At 42.9% G+C, this 19763-nt stretch overlaps 1 protein-coding gene across 2 annotated transcripts; it reads left to right on the forward strand.

Annotated features, from left to right (window-relative positions):
* Positions 1-10059: 10059 nt before the first annotated feature.
* On the forward strand, positions 10060-19025 carry PDCL (phosducin like). 2 transcript variants are annotated; one of them, XM_042245737.2, is made up of 4 exons: positions 10060-10252; positions 12025-12201; positions 16087-16268; positions 16699-19025. In XM_042245737.2, the coding sequence occupies exons 2-4, from the start codon at positions 12030-12032 to the stop codon at positions 17248-17250; spliced, it is 906 nt and encodes a 301-aa protein (XP_042101671.1). In that variant the 5' UTR covers positions 10060-10252; positions 12025-12029; the 3' UTR covers positions 17251-19025. The 2 variants fall into 2 exon arrangements, with proteins under 2 accessions (XP_042101671.1, XP_004005706.2); XM_004005657.6 differs by having other exon boundaries at positions 10060-10223.
* The last annotated feature ends 738 nt before the right edge of the window (positions 19026-19763 follow it).

Below are 19763 nucleotides of genomic sequence, written 5' to 3' on the forward strand. Positions count from 1 at the left end.
ACTCTGTGGTGTTGGAGAAGACTCTTGAGAGTCCCTTGGACTTCAAGGAGATCAACCCAGTCCATCCTAAAGGAAATCAGACCTGAATATTCATTGGAAGGACTGATGCGGAAGCTTAAGTTCCAATACTTTGGCCACCTGATGCAAAGAACTGACTCCTTAGAAAAGACCCTGATGCTGGGAAAGACTGAAGGCAGGACGAGAAGGGGACGACAGAAGATGAGATGGTTGTATGGCATCACTGACTTGATGGATGTGAGTTTGAGCAAGCTCTGGGAGTTGGTGATGGACAGGGAAGCCTGGCGTGCTGCAATCCATGGGGTTGCAAGGACACGACTGAACTGAACTGAACTGAATCTTAGCAACATCCCATCAGTTTTGTCATTATTCCTTAGAAACAAATCATGGTCCAGACCACACTCAGGGACTGATACAGCTCCCAAAGACCCATATCTTCTGGTAATCATATTCTGGTGTGATCCCCTCACCTCTGTGTGCACCGGACCTGATGACTTCTCTACTCCCATCAGGAGGTAAAAACCATAGAGGGGCTGTATGATACAAAAGAATTATTACAATTTAGTCAGTGAGTGACTATAATATTAACGAAAATTCCATATGGTAACTTATGGCTTAGGGAGAGTAGCTAAGGAAGGACAAACTTGTCCTCCTAGTTTAATCTTACTTAGGTTTTCCAAATAGATTTTTAAAAAATGTTTATTCATGTATTTGGTTGCACTGGCTCTTAGTTGTGACACATGGTATCTTCAATCTTCGGGGTGGCATGCAAACTGTTAGTTCCAGCATGTGGGATCTGGTTCCCTGGCCAGGGATTAATCCCAGGTCCCCTGCATTGGGAGCATGGAGTCTTAGCCACTGGACCACCAGGGAAGTCCCAGTTTGTTTTTTTTTTTTTTTTTTAAGAATAAAACAGGGTGAGCATGCATTGGCGGAAAAAATGAAGGACAAACTTGGAAAGGGGATCTCTTTTGAAGACTGGGGGGCAGACCTCATTGGAGTCCGTGAAGTTCAGCCCACTGGGCAGAAGAGAAGTTTGCTGGTTTGCCCAGCCTGGGATTGGTTCCTGGCAAGCAAAAAGCAAGGTTCTGGACTGCAAGCGAGCCTGCAGAGGAAAACTGGCACCAGTGCAGACAGGAAGCCTTTGGCTGCCAATGCAGGCAGGAGCCCTTCAGGGCACTGACTTCCCTGTTGAGAGGGCTGCACGCTCTCTTAGTGCTAGACCAGAGGGAGGTTGCAGGATAACATGTGCTGGGCCCATGTCTGGGGAAGAACTCCACTGGATGTCCTTCTGGCCGTACCACTGACCACAGCCCCTCCTCCTCCAGTGCCCACTACTGAAAAGTTTATTGCGCTCACTGCAAAGGAGAGATGCGTAAAGGAATTCTGTCCATTCTTAAAAAGCAAGAAGAGTGAATTGAGAGCTGAGAGACAGATTATTTTCTGCTACAGGAACCATTTTAGAAGCTGCCTGCCATAGCTGTGTTATCTACTGAACAAGTGAAATTCATTATGAAAAGCTTCCCACAGAGGAAACTAAAGGCCCCCAGTGGTTTCCCAGGTGAATTCTATTAAACATTTAAGGATGAAATAATGTCAGTTTCACAGAAGCTCTTTCAGAAAATGGAGGAGAGAACTTCCTAACTAGTTTCGTTAGACCAGTAAAACCCTGGCATCAAAACCTGACAATAACTTAACAAAAAATTACAGCTCAATATCCCTTGTGAACACAGATGCAAAAATCCTTAAAATCCTAGCAAGTCCAGATATTTATATATGTAAATTACAATCCATTATGTCCAAATAGGGTTTATCTCAGGAATGTAAGACTAGTTTAACATTTGAAAATCAATCAGTGTAATCCACCATATTAATCAGAACACAGGTTTTATCTATTATTGCATCTGTGCTCAGTCGTGTCTGACTCTTTGAGACCCCATGGACTGTAGCCCACCAGGCTCCTCCATCCCTGGGATTCTCCAGGCAGGAATATTGTAGCGGGTTGCCATTTCCTACTCTAAAGGATCTTCCTGACCCAGGGATGGAACCCACGTCTCTTGCATCTCCTGCACTGGCAGGCATATTCTGTACCACTGTCCCACCCAGGAAGCCCTGTATCTGTTACTACATACTCTCAAAATCTAATGACGCTCTGTCCTGACTGGCTAATAAAGATTAAAAATGTATATGTAAATAAGAGAAACCCAAATATTTCTAAAAAAGAAAGTATTTTGTTTCTTACACTTTAAATATTTGGGCTATTTAAAGAAAAATATTGCTACTAAAATATTATTGTCAAAGCTATGAAAGCAAAGAGGTTTTCTCAGATGCTCCAGCCAAAACCTTAAAAAGAAATTTAATTGCTTCTTAAAGACAATCTAACATCTAAAGCAAATTTCAATTTATAAAATTAAAGCCTACACTAAAGATACCACTTTTAAAACTTAAAAAAGTATCTATTATATAAGGAAGTAGCCCTCACTGGTTTTACATTCATTAATACAAAAACAAAAAGTTGTTTAGTCTAATTTGTAAATAAAGACATATTCAATTGCCACAAATTGGCCCCATACTGACAGAGAGAGGAAGGTAAAGAGAAAGGTTATTTTAAACAATTCTCACACTGGTTGATGTTATCCAAAACTATTAATATTTCTCGACCTTTAATACCTTTATAACAAAAAATAATCCAAACAACAGGGACAAATTTGTTCTAAATTTACAAAAATATTGGTTGAAAAACTTTATCTGGGAAACTCAGTAGAGGACCAAGTCTTGTTTTATCTCCAGTTGATTATAATCTGGAAAAATGGTAAGGGTGGAGTAAGCCTGGGAACCCAGACTTGAGGCATTTAAGTATTTCAGTTACTTCAAAACTTTAAATATGTTTAATAATAGTTGGCAAATCTGGTTGGATCAAGATTTTTCCCTTGATAAAAGGCAAATGCTTTAACAGCTCATGGATTTTGTTTTTCCAACTAGGAAATACCTTCAGTACTCTCTATGAATAAATTTTACATTACAGGTAAAATACTTCAAAAACTATAAATTACACATGGTACTCTCATTAAAAGGAAATGTCACTCTCCACATCACCCCTAAATACTGGTATGATAAACTGAGTGGTCCCGGGGAATACTGTTCACTGACTCGGGTACACAGTCATATTCCAGATGGATGCAAATGACATTCCCAGCAAGCATACAACTGGATAACCCCTCTATAATACACAAGAGGAGAACAAAAGAGATCAATGAAAATCAGTATTTAAGCTGTACATTTACATTTGTACTTAAATGTTTTATTAGTTTTCTCTTACTCTTACTTTTTTACCTTTTGTTGATTCCTGTTTTCTGTCTGCTCAACTCTTTAAGCTGTCTAATTACTTTTTGCAAAAAATTACAATGATAGCTATTCTTTCTGGCTTTTAATTATGTTATCTAACTTTCAAAATCCTCTAAAATATTACCAACCTAAATATGTCTCCATACTTAACTGGCTTTCAGTCCCCCTAAGAGGAAAAGTTATGACCAACCTAGATAGCATATTCAAAAGCAGAGACATTACTTTGCCGACTAAGGTCTACCTAGTCAAGGCTATGGTTTTTCCAGTAGTCATGTATGGATGTGAGAGTTGGACTGTGAAGAAAGCTGAGAGCCGAAGAATTGATGCTTTTGAACTGTGGTGTTGGAGAAGACTCTTGATAGTCCCTTGGACTGCAAGGAGATCCAACCAGTCCATTCTGAAGGAGATCAAACCTGGGATTTCTTTGGAAGGAATGATGCTAAAGCTGAAACTCCAGTACTTTGGCCACCTCATGCGAAGAGTTGACTCATTGGAAAAGACTCTGATGCTGGGAGGAATTGGGGGCAGGAGGAGAAGGGGACGACAGAGGATGAGATGGCTGGATGGCATCACAGACTCGATGGACGTGAGTCTGAGTGAACTCCGGGAGTTGGTGATGGACAGGGAGGCCTGGCATGCTGCGATTCATGGGGTCGCAAAGAGTCGGACATGACTGAGCGACTGAACTGAACTGAAGGAGAACTTAACAGGGTGGACCCCTCAGCCTCTTGGTATGGTATTCAAGTTCTTGTATAATCCCTTCCCCTTGAGTGTGGGCTGGATTCACTGGCTCACTTCAAATGAAAATAATACAACCGAAGTGATGGGTGTAACTTAGAAGGTTAGGTTATAAAAGACTGATTTCTATCTTGATCTTGGATTCTCTCTCTGTTCCTCTCTCGGTCTTGGATTCTCTGTCCTTCTCTCTCTCTCTTTCTATCTTGTTATCTTAGATAACAAGGGCATTTAGGAAGGCAGTCTGGGTGGAAAAGAACAGAGGTCTGCGAGCAACCATGGAAATCAGCTTGAAAGTGGAACTCTGTTGCCCCAACTCCCCACTTGAGAATAAGACCTCAGTCCCAGCCAACAGTTTGGCTGCAACATTATAAGACATCTTGAGCCAGAGGCACCAAGCTAAGCCATGCTCAGAGCCCTGACTCATGTACACTCAGTTCAGTTCAGTCGCTCAGTCGTGTCTGACTCCTTGCGACCCCATGAATCGCAGCACGCCAGGCCTCCCTGTCCATCACCAACTCCTGGAGTTCACTCAAACTCATGTCCATCGAGTCCGTGATGCCATCCAGCCATCTCATCCTCTGTCGTCCCCTTCTCCTCCTGCCCCCAATTCCTCCCAGCATCAGAGTTTTTTCCAATGAGTCAACTCTTCTCATGAGGTGGCCAAAGTACTGGAGTTTCAGCTTTAGCATCATCCCTTCCAAAGAAATCCCAGGTTTGATCTCCTTCAGAATGGACTGGTTGGATCTCCTTGCAGTCCAAGGGACTCTCAAGAGTCTTCTCCAACACTACAGTTCAAAACCATCAATTCTTCAGGGCTCTGCCTTCTTCACAGTCCAACTCTCACATCCATACATGACCACAGGAAAACCATAGCCTTGACTAGACGGACCTTAGTCGGCAAAGTAATGTCTCTGCTTTTGAATATGCTATCTAGGTTGGTCATAACTTTTCTTCCAAGGAGTAAGCATGTTTTAATTTCATGACTGCAGTCACCATCTGCAGTGATTTTGGAGTCCCCCAAAATAAAGTCTGACACTGTTTCCATTGTTTCCCCATCTATTTCTCATGAAGTGATGGGACTGGATGCCATGATCTTTGTTTTCTGAATGTTGAGCGTTAAGCCAACTTTTTCGCTCTCCTCTTTCACTTTCATCAAGAGGCTTTTAGTTCCTCTTCACTTTCTGCCATAAGGATGGTGTCATCTGCATATCTGTGGTTATTGATATTTCTCCTGGCAATCTTGATTCCAGCTTGTGTTTCTTCCAGTCCAGTGTTTCTCATGATGTACTCTGTATATAGAAGATATGAATATTGTTCTGTTCTCTCAATGTTAGGTTAATTTGTTCTACAGCAATAGATAACTATGCCAAAGTCTTTGACTGCGTGAATCACAATACACTGGAAAATTCTGAAAGAGATGGGAATACAGACCACCTGACCTGCCTCTTGAGAAACCTATATGCAGGTCAGGAAGCAACAGTTAGAACTGGACATGGAACAGACTAGTTCCAAATAGGAAAAGGAGTACGTCAAGGCTGTATATTGTCATCCTACTTATTTAACTTATATGCAGAGTACATCATGAGAAACGCGGGGCTGGAAGAAGCACAAGGTAGAATCAAGATTGCCGGGAGAAATACTAGTAACCTCATCTTAGACACCATCTTTAGGGCAGAAAGTGAAGACCTAAAGAGCCTCTTGATAAAAGTGAAAGAGGAGATTGAAAAGTTGGCTTAAAGGTCAACATTCAGAAAATTAAGATCATGGCATCTGATCCCATCACTTCATGGGAAATAGATGGGAAACAGTGTCAGACTTGATATTTTGGGGCTCCCAAATCACTGCAGATGGTGATTGCAGCCATGAAATTAAAAGATGCTCACTCCTTGGAAAGAAAGTTATGACCAACCTAGACAGCATATTAAAAAGCAGAGACATTACTTTGTCAACAAAGTTCTGTCTAGTCAAGGCTTTGGTTTTTCCAGCAGTCATGTATGGATGTGAGAGTTGGACTATAAGGAAAGCTGAGCACTGAAGAATTGATGCTTTTGATCTGTGGTGTTGGAAAAGACTCTTGAGAGTCCCTTGGACTGCAAGGAGATCCAACCAGTCCATCCTAAAGGAGATCAGTCTTGGGTGTTCATTGGAGGGACTGATGTTGAAGCTGAAACTCCAATACTTTGGCCACCTGATATGTAGGGCTGACTCATTTGAAAAGACCCTGATGCTGACAAAGATCAAGGGCAGCAGGAGAAGGGGATGACAGAGGATAAGATGGCTGGATGGCATCACCGACTCAATGGACATGAGTTTGAGTGAACCCCGGGAGTTGGTGATGGACAGGGAGGCCTGGTGTGCTGTGGTTCACGGGGTCACAAAGAATCGGACACAACTGAGCGACTGAACTGAACTGAATAGATAACTAAGGCAGTTACACTACACCTATTCACATTTCTTGGAACTTTAAAGAAACCCAAGGATTTTTTTAAAAAGGAATAAAATATGGGATTCATAATACAAACTATGGCCCTATTTTCTCATACATTTAGATAGGAATTCTTGCATGGTTTTAAAACTTAAGACCAAGTAAATTCAGGCAATAATTAATACTTACCAGCACATCCTCAGGACTAAAATTCTCATAAATGAAAGTGCATGCTTACACCATCAAAATATGACCTGTATTTTGAATATATTTCTCTGGAAAATCCTGACAGGAGAAGTTGAGAGAATTTTGATGAGGAAATTGCCTCAGCCAAGTAGAGGTGCTTACAATAGACAGAGACAACCCGTTCCTTGTACTTCACAGTTTTCTGCAGAATCTATAAATAGCTAACATTGTTTTCATTGATGCCTTGAGCCAGCCAGCTCCAGGGCAGGCTGCCTAGACTGACTGCTTTGCAAAATGCTAGCTTGTCAGTTTTCCCTCTAGAAAAGCAGGCAAGACTCATGGTTTCCAGACACCCCACATCTCCCTGCTCTCTTTTATAAATCCTCCCTTTTAAAAGCCCTGTTGACAAGCACCTATTGATTCTCTTTCATATGAGTAAATCTGTTTGCATATAATTAACTTATTCCATATTATTCTTGGACAGGAGTATACATAGAAGGAATCTACGAAAAGGTGTCAAAAGGTTGAACCTGGGACATTCCCTTATTTAGAGGTCAGAAGCAAAGCAAGTTAATGAGGGTATCAATGCAGCTGGAAAAACTAGGAGAAGGTATCCTTCAGAAAACCAAGAGAAGAAAGCCAGAATACTGGAGTGGGTAGCCTATCCTTTCTCCAGGGGATCTTCCTGACCCAGGAATCAAACCAGGATCTCCTGCATTACAGGCAGATTCTTTACCAACTGAGCTATCAGAGAAGCCCACTCTTCATGAAACCAAGAGAAGAAAGCGTTTCTCTTGAAATAACTGTCGAATGTTGCTGAGTGGTTCTATCTAGGATTTGGCAACTTGGAAGTCACTAGTTACCCCCAGAGGTGTAGCTTCAGTGGACTGGAGGCAACAAAAACCTAACTGAAGTAGGATGAGCAGAGAATGAGGGATCTATTGGTTCTGGCTGTAAAGGAGATCAGAGAAATGAAATGTGGTTGGAGAGGCATGGTGAAGGAGGAAAGTGAGGGTTGATTTTCAAAAAAACATTAAGTTTTGGAACATAATAGATAATACTTTCAGATGATTAAAAATTACAAATAAAACATTATATATAAAAAGTCTCCCTCCCACTCCTGATTCCCATTTGAATTATTTCTTGTATTTTCTTTGATGCTTTTCTTCCTGCACACATAAGAAAATGGTATTATTTGTCCCTATTTTTATTGCAAAAGGCAAGAAACTAATACATACATAATGTTCTCCAATTTCCTTTTTTTTTTTTTTTTTAAGGAAACAATACATAAATTCAACTATATCGATAGGATAAACTTTCTGGAGTGGGATTGCATATGCTAAAGGCACATTGATAAATATTTCTCAATTGCCATCTGTAAGAGTTGTATCAACTTACACTCCTATCAGCCATGTATTCCCCACAGTCTCACTGAGTGCTATCAAACTTTTTTGATTTTTAACAATCTGAACAGTGGAAAATGGTATCTGAGAGGATTTTCTTTTAGAGATGAAAACTAGAAAAACAGAAAGAAAGCCTGAATACACAGGGGAGGGGAAGAACCTGCAGAAGATTCCTTTTCTAGGCTGGAGGAGCAGAATCTACTCCATTGGTGATTCATTTCATAGATCCAATGCAGGGGGTTGTTGGTACATTTTGAGGGTATACCTCTGTACTGATTGCTTCTGTTTCTCACTTGAAATAAGAATTGAGGTCATAAGGTAATAAGCCAGGACAGGGGAAGAGTGTCGAAGATGTGAAAGACCAGGCGTGAACTGCTTTGCTTAGAGGGTAGGGGAATAGTCTGCCCAGGGCAACTAGGATTGTTGAGCAGCTCTGAAGGCCCCCTCAAGACTTGCAGCCTTAAACTGAAAGTGAATTTTGAAGGAAAAGGAGCCTCCGTGCATGAAGAAGACCAGTGCTTCAGGGAGATGTGAGAGGGAAAAAAAAAGCAAAGCATTTATCAGGTGGTGGTTTAGCCGCTAAGTCGTGTCTGACTCTTGCCACCCCGTGGACTGTAGCCCATCAGGCTCCTCTGTCCATGGGATTTTCCAAGCAAGAATACTGGAGTGGATTGCCACTTCCTTCTCTAGGGGATCTTCCCAACCCAGGAATCAAACCTGGGTCTCCTGCATTGCAGGCAGATTTTTTTACTGACTGAGCTATGAAGGAAGCCCAAGCATTTATCTAGTATTTAACAAATATTTTGGCGGACTATCCTATATAGAGACTATTGCTGGGTGCTGGCTTGTCACTTACTTTAAAATTTTTATTATTATTATTTTCGCCACTAAGCAAAGTGTGCGATCTTAGTTAACTGACTAGAGAAGGAACCAGGGGTCCCCTGCATTGGGAATGCAGAGTCTTAATTACTGAACCACCAGGGAAGTTCCTGGCTTGTCACTTAAAGCAGATCACAAGCATATTTAAGTTGGCTGTTCACAAAATCTGATTACAGTAAGACTATTCACTCTGCAAACAAAAATACAAAAAGTTACCATAGGATCTCTTTATATGAACTTTTCCTAAATTTGGGGATGGGCGTTTTGACTCTTAATAGCCTGGACAAACAGCTGCTTAGAAAAACATGCGCATATACAAATTTGCAGACAAATGCAGGTGGTTTAGAATCACAAATAAAGAATCTCTCAAATTTTAGAGAAATAAAACTTACCTATATTTTAAACAGTGTACTGTTTTAGTATATTTCGAATGATTCAATTTACACAAAGCTTTCTAGGAGCTACTTCATGCTGTGTATTCGATGCCTCAATAACAGCTCAGAATCTGAAATCATTTTACGTTTCCAAAAAGTATAGTTCCCCTATACTGTTCTCCCAGAATTCCTTTAAGTTTACATCTTACATAACTGTAGCTCAATTATCAGAACTATTGATAACCATACTATTGTTTCTTGATACACTTTATTCAAATTTCATCCACTGTCTCATTCAAGTCCTTTTTCTGTTCCGGAATCCAATACAGGATTTCACTTTGCGTTTAGTTGTCTCGGACTTGACTTTCTTCTTTTAATCCAAAGTGGCTGTGTGTTCTTGGGCAAAATTAAAATCCAAGCCTTTCTTCTGTCTTACTAGACGTGATATGATTAACAATCAATAAAAATACACGTGGAATGTTTTCGGACACGTCAAAGACAACGAAATTGTTCTTACTGCGCAAAGCTGGGCATATCTAAAGTGGCCTTTCGTTCAAATTAAAACAAAAATAAAGCAAATAGAAGAGTATTACTTTTGTCGAGAAGTTTGTCCTAAAGTAGGATCCGTAGCTTCCAGCTAGGCCGGCCAGGATGCGCTTCCTCTAATTGGGCAGCGTGCGTCCGCGCTGACGCAGAAAGGCTGCCCCATTGGTCCGCGCAGTCGGGACTCAGGCGGCTTTTCTCTTCGTGCTCAAGGTGCCGGACCACTTCTTTTCCTCCAGCCGAGCGCTACCCTTCTTCCCCAAGTGCCAGCCTGAAGGATCGGACTGAACGAGGCCGGGGAACTGTACTGAGGTCAGCCGGGAAGAAGCGGCGAGGATAGGGTATGAGGTGGGAGGTGGCAAAGTACAGGTGGTCGGCAAGCCTGGACGAGATAGCCCGGTTGGCGCGGCCCCTGGACCCCCAGGGTCTTTGCCGTTTCCTGGCTCCCTCCGCTGGCCCACCTTCCTCGGGATCCCCCGAGGTTCCGCGCCTCTCTGCCGCCCTTCTGCGGGCCCCGCCCTCGACTACTTCCCCCGAAAGGCCCCGCCTCCTCCGTGAGACCCGCGGGCCCCGCCTTCGGCCCCTCCTCTTAAAGGCCCCGCCTCCTCCCCATCCCCTTCGCTGGCACTGCATTTGCCGCCGCCTATCCAAGACACCGCCCTCACCGTGTATGCATCCCTGCCCAGTCTCTTGTCTTTTCACCTTGCACCGCCTGGGCCCCTCTGCCTCTTTAAGTTATGTTTGGTCCCATTTCTCTCACCGCCCCCCGATCCCGGCTTTGTTCCTGCATCGTTTTTTCTTAGCCCTGCCACTCTGCACACCTCCTCCCCAACTTCGTCTGGCTGCCCGGGTCCCTGGATATCCCCACAGATCCGGGCTGTCTCTGTGAACTTGGCAAATTGTGCAGAGGCCTCGTGCTGGGCATTGGCGATCTCTTGTTTTCAAGACCTCCCTGCCCGGTGGGAGAAGTCACTTTGTTATGGAGTCTTAACAGGGGCGTGGATGCCTGTAATCTAGGAAGCATGATATTGCAGTATTTAAAGGAAGGCATGCTGGAGTTACAGCCCCTCCTGGTGAGATCCTTAGGCAGATCTGTGAGGGACTAAGCTGTACCTTTCTCCCCAGATGTCCCAGGCTTCTTCTGATGCAGAAGCTTGGCTCTCACCATGGTCCTTTAAACACTGGTGGTGTGGTGGTTTAGTCGCTAAGTCGTGTGCAACTCTTGCGATCCTATAGATTGTGGCGCTCCAGGCTCCTTGCTCAGTCTGCTCAGTCGCTTCAGTCGTGTCCGACTCTGTGCGACCCCATAGACGGCAGTCCACCAGGCTCCTTAGTCCGTGGGATTTCCCAGGCAGGAATGCCGGAATGGGTTGCTGATTCCTTCTGCAGAGGGTCTTCCTGACCCAGCGATCTGGAACGGGCGTCTTCTGCATTGCAGGTGGTCTCTTTGCCGACGCAGCCACCTTAGGAAACTTAAACACCGGGGAATTATTAAATCTTGTCATGGGCCCCTCTTTTAACCGAAGTTGGTAGGGCTTTCTAACCCTCACAGGGAAGTGGAAGGCAAGAGATGAATGAGTGATGGGCTTAGACAAGCAATGTCTCAGCATCCCACTCTTGGTGCTGCTTTTTGGATTTTTTCCTGAGAATTCTTATCCAATTTTTCAATTACCAGCAGTCTTGCTTGGTAGGTAAACCAAAAAGTATGTGTAGATAAACATCTTAAGTCACTCTGTAGATTCCTCCAAGCCACCATCCACTTCAGGGTATACTGTGTGTACACTGTGTATACTGTTCAGAAGACAGTGACCCACCCCTTCAGTCTGTCAGAGTTAGGAAGCCCTGGGATCTGAGCCCAGCTCAACTGTTTGCTATAAACTTTCGGCGGTGAAACTTTCCTCATCTGAGCCTCAGTTTTACCTTCTACAAAAAGAGCGTGATAAGCCCTGTCACAGGATCATTGTGTGGATTTGCTGAGATCCTGCTTATTAAAACAGTCACTTTTAGGGTATTATAAATAGTAGGATTTGAGCACAGGTGAGCCCCAACTCTTCAGATTCATGTCTGTCTGATTCAAGCCAGCTAACAGCCTGCTGTTGTCGCCCTCTCCCAGGCACGATGACGACCCTGGATGATAAGTTGCTGGGGGAGAAGCTGCAGTACTATTACAGCAGCAGTGAGGAGGAGGACAGCGACCATGAGGACAAGGACAGAGGCAGAGGTGCCCTGGCTGGCAGTTCCATGCCCGCAGACACGGACTTGGCAGGCGAAGGCATCTCAGTTAACACAGGTACTGGAAATCCTGGGGTCTGGGAATAGGTTTAAAAAATGTCCATTAAATATGTATCAGAAGTCTCAGGATCATTAAATATGTATCAGAAGTCTCATGGTCACTTCTCTCTAATTCCAGTCGGACATTTAGAGACAACCCAGTGTTACCATTTCATGCTGCTTCTAGCCATCGCACTGCGCAATATTAACATGTATGCATGGCAGTGTGCTGATGATTCAAATAGCCCGGCCTGAGTTTTGAGTCTAGCTTCTCAAATGAATAGGTGTTTGATATCCAATAAATCATGGGTATGAGTATATTGGTAGTATAAATTCCCAGCTATGGCATATTTACACTTTTACACTTTATTATTTCCAAATTGCTGTCAGTTGAGCTAGTACTGGTTTGTAGTTTAACCAGGAGTGTGACAGTTCCCATATACATGACCTTCTGCTGTGTTACCAAACTTTTTTGATACCCTGATGCCATCCTGATGGATGGCAAATGGCACTTCACTGTAGTTTTAATCTTTTTAGAAGTGACAACTCTTTTTAAAAAAAATTTATTTATTTTTAATTAGAGGGTAGTTGCTTTACAATATTATGTTGGTTTCTGCCGTATATCAACATGAATCAACCATAGGTATACATGTGTCCCCTCCCTCTTGAACCTCCGTTCCACTCCTCTAGGTTGGGAGTGACAAGTCTTTTTTTCTAATTTTAAAGGATATGTTCATGTCCTTTGCTCATTTTCAAAACTGGGTACTTGGTCTTTTTCTTCTTAGGGAGCTATATATTAAGGAAATTAATCTGTGGTTTGAGTTGCAAATATTTCTATTTTATTGTTTGTCTCTTGGTTTTTGTTCTTTTCATGGCAGAAAGTGTTTTTTTTTTTCAATTGTTATGTGCTTGAGAGCATTATTTTATAGTTTCTTAGTTTTATTTCTTATGTAAAAGACTTTTCTCCACTCCAGAATTATTAAAAAAGACTCCCATGCCTTTTAAAAAAGGTATTTTTATGATTTTGTTTGTTTGTTTAACACTTAACTGTTGATTTATTTGGAATTCATTTTGTTAAGTTGTAGGACTCCAACTTAATTTTTTTCATATTGCTACCCAGTTATTTCAATATCACTTACTGAATAAGCCATCTTTTCTCCATTGCTTTTTGTTTGTTTGTTTTTATTTTTATTGGGCTCTAGGGGATGGGATGGGGAATACCTCTGTAAGTTATGCCCCTCTAGGAAGATGTCCATTCTAACTTCCTGGGATAGCTTTCAAAGCTTTTTCTTTTTCTTGGAGCCGCTGCTCTTGCTGGCAGCAGCCTCTTCAGGTCCACTGCTGAGTGGCTCCTCCTTGGAAGACAATTTCTGCTTTTTCTTGGGGACCCTCTTGTTTTCTGACTCATCAGGGTCAGTAACTGGTTCCTCTTTGGGAAAAGATTTCTTCCTCTTGGGAAGACTTCCAGTACCAGCTGTCTCTTCAAGATCACCACTAACTAGCTCTTCCTTGGAAAAAGATTTCTTTTTCTTGGGTTTGGAAAAAGAGACAGATGGGTCTTCCATTCCATTCTCCCGAAGCCTCCTGGGACTTTTGCTTTTTCTTCTTTTTGGCTCTTTCACTTGTCTCCTCACACTCCTCCAGGGCACTGCTATTTTCTGAAGAAGCCAGGGCAATTGCAGCCAGCCTTTTCCTTCTTCAAGCGTTTCTTCTCCTGTTTCTTGAGCTTCCTAGTAATCTTGGCAGCCGCTTCCTCTGCCTGAACCATTGCCTCCTTCATGACATCCAGATTCTTTCAGGGAATCTCTCCAGTCTTACAGAAGGACAGCCGCTCCTCAACTTGTTCTTGAAGCTTCTCCCTCAAAACACTGGTCAGTCAAGTCAAGTCGCTCAGTCGTGTCCGACTCTTTGCGACCCCATGGACTGTAGCCCTCCAGGCTCCTCCGTCCGTGGGATTCTCCAGGCAAGAATACTGGAGTGGGTTGCCATTTCCTTCTCCAGGAAGGCACTGGTAGGCACCTCAGAGAAGCATTCGATTCGGGAGGCAATACTGCATTTGTTTGCCGGGTATCGGGAGATGCGACCTTTGTTCTTGACAGCTGCTCGGCCAATGAAGGTAGAGTGGAAAATGAGTCTGTATTTTGGGGTGTTACCCCTTGTCTTCAAGGATCTGGAAACTTGGTCCCTTTGCTGGGCCCAGGGAATCACTCAGACACCAGGACGGGCCATTTCTCCATTGTTTGGGAATGCCAGTTCTATCTTGTACTGACTTTCTGCTTATATTTGAGTCTTTGGCTGTTCTTGGTAGTCTCTCCCACTGATTTGTCTTTTGCTATCACAGTGTTGTTTTTATGTTTTAATTACTTACCTGTTTATAGCTGCACTGGGGCTTCGTTGCTTCGCAGGGGCTTGTCATCGATGCAGCGGCTTTTCTGGCTGTGCAGCGCAGGCTCCAGGGCCCATGGGCTTCAGTACTTGTGGCACACGGGCTTGGTTGCTCTACGTTTGTGCAATCCTCCCGGACTGGGGACTGAACCCCTATTCCCTGCTTTGGCAGGCGGATTCTTCACCACTGGACCACCAGGGAAGTCCTCCCACACTGCTTTAATTATTCCGTTGTAATATGTTTTAGTATCTGGTAGGCCTGGTCCCCATACAGTACTCTTCTATGTCATTATTTTTTTAACTCCCGCTTTCTTATTTTTCCAAAGGAGCGTGCAACACATGTGTAATCACATATTTTCATCAGAAATGCATTAACTATATGGATGAATTTAGGGATAATTAGGCCCTTGTGATGTTGTGTTTTCCTGGTCAGGAATATGGTGTTGCTTTTCCATTTATTCAGGTCTTTCTTAGTGTTTCTTGGCAACATTTTAAAGTTTTCTTCATACAGATATTTTTTTTTTTTTCCTGTGATGACAAATAAACCTTGACCTCCCAGTCTCATGTCTTGTGACAACAAAGATTTATTTCTCAGTCATGTTACGTGCTACCCGTATGGATCACGAGCAGCCTTGCTTCTGCTTCATATGTCCTGTCATTCCAGGAACTAGGCTGAAGGAGCAGCCGCTTTGGGGACACACTGTTCTCCTGACCAAGTGTAGAGAAAGAGACGGCTGTTGGAGACATATAACGGCTTAAGTTTTTGCTCAGAATTCAGTGGCCACAGTAAATCATATGGCCAAACCCTGCATCAGTGGGCTGGGGATACATGTTTTCATCCCAGAGGTGGTATTACAAGTCATGTGGTAAGGGGCAGGGCTATATAGCATGGGGGTTGGGAGGTTTGGGGTTAGTTTGAATAACAGGATAACCTGCCACAATCTTGTTATAAAAAGTCAGATAATAAGGAAGTGCGGAAAGAAAAAAATAAAAGTTCTCTCTCACTAGTCTCCTTAGATCTTACTTCCTAGACATATCCACTGTTAACAGTTTACCTATTTTTCTGGCCCTTTTTCTACATGCAAATATAGAGGTCATACAAATGTACATGCACATATACAAATATATGTAAATATTTATACACAAACATATAGTTCTTTTTCTAAAAATTGGAGGATCATACCATGATATTGTGTTGCATTTTACTTTTTCTTTTTTGACCTAATATGTTTAGTCACTTTTCATGGAAGGGAACCTATAGCTACCTTGTTTCTAAGAGTTGCTTTATTTTCCTTTGAGTAGATGAGTCTGAATTTATTTCACTCATCTCCTAACATTGGGTCTTAGTGTGACCCTTTAATTCTCACACACCGTCCTGCCATGGACATGCCTGTGTGTGGACCACGCTGCCCTGAATGAGCATCCCTGTGCCGTTGATGGAGCCAGCTCTGGACAGATGTGCACCAGCCCCTAATCCCTTGGTCATCTTTGGTCACCTCCATATTCACCCCCAACTCAGGTCCAAAAGGCGTGATCAATGACTGGCGCCGCTTCAAACAGCTGGAGACAGAGCAGCGGGAGGAGCAGTGCCGGGAGATGGAGAGGCTGATCAAGAAGCTGTCCTTGAGCTGCAGGTCCCATCTGGACGAGGAGGAGGAGCAGCAGAAGCAGAAGGACCTCCAGGAGAAGATCAGTGGGAAGGTAATTAGAAGCACCCAGGCCTCGCTCAGGAGCTACCCCTGATCGCCAGTGTTTGTTATTAGTGTGGCGCGCGCCAGGGTTGTTAGCGTGGCGCGCGCCAGGGTTGTTAGCGTGGCGCGCGCCAGGGTTGTTAGCGTGGCGCGCGCCAGGGTTGTTAGCGTGGCGCGCGCCAGGGTTGTTAGCGTGGCGCGCGCCAGGGTTGTTAGCGTGGCGCGCGCCAGGGTTGTTAGCGTGGCGCGCGCCAGGGTTGTTAGCGTGGCGCGCGCCAGGGTTGTTAGCGTGGCGCGCGCCAGGGTTGTTAGCGTGGCGCGCGCCAGGGTTGTTAGCGTGGCGCGCGCCAGGGTTGTTAGCGTGGCGCCCCACTCGTCTTGTGTAACCTGTGTCGCTGTCGGGTTTACGTCTCTTACGCTCACTGCTGGTCCCCCCGCAGATGACTCTGAAGGACTTGGCCGTGATGAACAAGGACCAGGATGATGAGGAGTTCCTGCAGCAGTACCGGAAGCAGAGGATGGAAGAGATGCGGCAGCAGCTCTACCAAGGGCCCCAGTTCAAGCAGGTTTTTGAGATCCCCAGTGGAGAAGGGTTCCTGGACATGATTGACAAGGAGCAGAGGAGCACCCTCATCATGGTCCACATTTACGAGGACGGCATCCCGGGGACCGAAGCCATGAACGGTTGCATGCTCTGCCTCGCAGCAGAGTACCCGGCCGTCAAGTTCTGCCGGGTGAGGAGCTCGGTGATCGGGGCCAGCAGCCGCTTCACCAGGAATGCCCTCCCTGCCCTGCTCATCTACAAGGGGGGCGAACTGATTGGCAACTTTGTCCGAGTCACTGACCAGCTGGGGGAAGATTTTTTTGCTGTGGACCTTGAGGCTTTCCTCCAGGAGTTTGGATTGCTCCCGGAAAAGGAAGTTTTGTTGCTAACCTCTGTGCGTAACTCTGCAACCTGCCACAGTGAGGACAGTGATTTGGAAATTGATTGACCACCTGGGCCGGTGGCATAGACCTCTCATGGTTTGGGCTGGAAGACACATGTCCGTGTGTTTATTTTCATTCTTTTGTGTGATCTTCCGGCTTTCCGCCCTGTTCTTCATAGTCTCTTTTATGATATATCAGATCAAGAAATTCTCCGATCAGATCAGCGTGCTGAATCACCTTGTGGTTAGCCATGAAGTGACTTAACATTGTATAAACAGGAAGCCAGGCTTTTGAACTGTTTACTTAAGGTCCTCTAGCGTGACATCTCTGTTATTGTTTCCAGTCAATATTTACATAGCATCCTAAAGACAGTGTCCTGGAAATTGTCTTCAGATGGTCTCAGAGGTCTCTGCCAGGTCCGGGAGTATATCCTATAGTGTGTTATTTGCAACATAAATACTACATTTCCTTCATCAATGATCATATTATATTCACGTGTAATCAGACTCATCGCCATAGAAGGCAGTTAAACTTTTTAAGTCTGAGACCCTGTTGTCTCTAGGGTCTTGTTTAAAGGTTCTGGACCACATATGTTTGCCCCATCAACAGGGGTGACCTTTGCTGCTGGAGTCGATGTCCTGCTCAAGTGTTGTTAAGTCTACAGTAGGAGGAAGGATGGAGACAAACTTCCCTTTTGATGCTGGAACACCAGCTTGACTTAAAAATTAGAGCTTGGATGGAGCTGGGAAGCCTTTTTAAAGAAAGATCTTTGAATAAGATACCCCTGCTCACCTATTTTTATTTAACAAGGTAAAAATTTTTTTGTTGTTTAATGTAGCTTTTGTTAATTATTTTTTAATATTGGAAAAGTAACCAATATTCAAGAAACGAAAATTTACCAAAATACAGAAGCAAAAAAAAAAAAAAAAAAAGAATAATCTCTAATCTTACTACCTAGGATAAAACACTATTAATATTTTGAGATATTTCCTTCCAAGGTGTTTTCTTTGTATACACAGACATTTTGTGTGCTTGTTGTTAAACAAAACAGTGGGATCATTCTGAACATACTGTTTTATAGTATGGTCAGTTAATATATCAAATGTTTTTCTGTGTTACTGAATACTCTTTTACAACATTTTAAAGTTGCTATTTATTCCATTTATAGATGTTCTGTAATTTGCTTGGTGGTTATCTCTTAAAAATAACCTTTTAAGAGGTAGTTCCTCTTGAAAAGGAAAGCAGCAAAGATTTTCTTATTTAAAAAGTAATTGATTTTCATTGTAGAAAATGTAACAATTGTTACTAAACTAAAAAGAGATTTAAAAAGCCTTATAATTCCACCAACCAAAAATAATCCCTGTTATAATTTTACAGGTATCTTTCTGGTCTTCTTTGTGTTTATGATAATGATTGTCTTTTGAGTTTTTTTCCTCTTATTTTTTTTACTTTGAACTATGTACATTGTAGGGTCAGGAAAAATATAATCTGTAATTAAATGTTAGCTTTAAAGTTCAGTTTTGCTTTCCCTGGCATTTTAGGAATCGACTAACTGTAATAGGGTCTTGACAGTATCTCTTGTAGTTAATCAGAAAAAGAAACTGCATGTTTCTTTTTTTTTAGTGAAAAAAAGTTTATTGTAGAAAGTATTTGGGAAGTATAGAAATTAGAAACAGAGACAGCTGTTGTCAATGTTCTTGTTTATGTCCTTCCAGCTTTTTCAATATTTTTAATAACATTGAGAGCTTATTGAATTTAGTTCTATGTTTTAACTTAATATTGTATCATAAATGATGCTTTGATGTGTTAAATTCTAAATAAATAATTTTTAATGGCCTCATAATATTTCATCATTTGGATAGATCATACTTTATTTAACCAGTTCCTTGATATTGGATATTTAGATTCCTAGCTCTGGGCTAAAACACAGAGCATCTTTGTATTTGGGGCTATATTTTGGATCATTTTCATAGTATAGACTTCTAGAAGAGGAATTATTGGGTAATAGAAATATTTTAAAAGCTTTTATAAGCCATCTACCGTTCTCATTGGAAATGAAAACATGTTCTCTGAGCACCTTGACTTTGCCTTTCAAGAACAGAAATTCTGGGATAAAGTGAGTAGATAGACTGGGGAAATCCTGTTCTAGGGGAAGTGCAAACAGCACAGGCTTTGGAGCCAGACAGATCAAATCCTGTCTGTTTCTCACTGGTGGTGGAACTTCTGGTGAGGCACCTAGCCTTCTTGAAACTCAATTTCCTTGCCTTGGCAATGGGAACAACAGTGCTTCATGGATTGTTCAGTTGTTTTCCACGTGTGATCCCAGAACTGCAGTGTCAGCCTCACTGGGGAACTTGTTAGAAATGCAAAATGTCAGGCACTCCCTTGGACTAACTGCATTGGAAATTCTAGGAGTGGCCCAGCACACTTTTCTCAAGCCCTCCAGGTGGTTCAGTTTAAGGATCACCAACTTGTTGATTAAGGTGAGTGACAGCAGCTGTCAAAACAAGAGTTCACTGCTGTCCTTTTTTATTTGTCTAAGGGGCGGAAGGAGTTGAAATGGAGAATTCAGGTCACT

This window comes from Ovis aries, chromosome 3, assembly GCF_016772045.2.
Source record: "Ovis aries strain OAR_USU_Benz2616 breed Rambouillet chromosome 3, ARS-UI_Ramb_v3.0, whole genome shotgun sequence".
Lineage (NCBI taxonomy): Eukaryota > Metazoa > Chordata > Mammalia > Artiodactyla > Bovidae > Ovis > Ovis aries.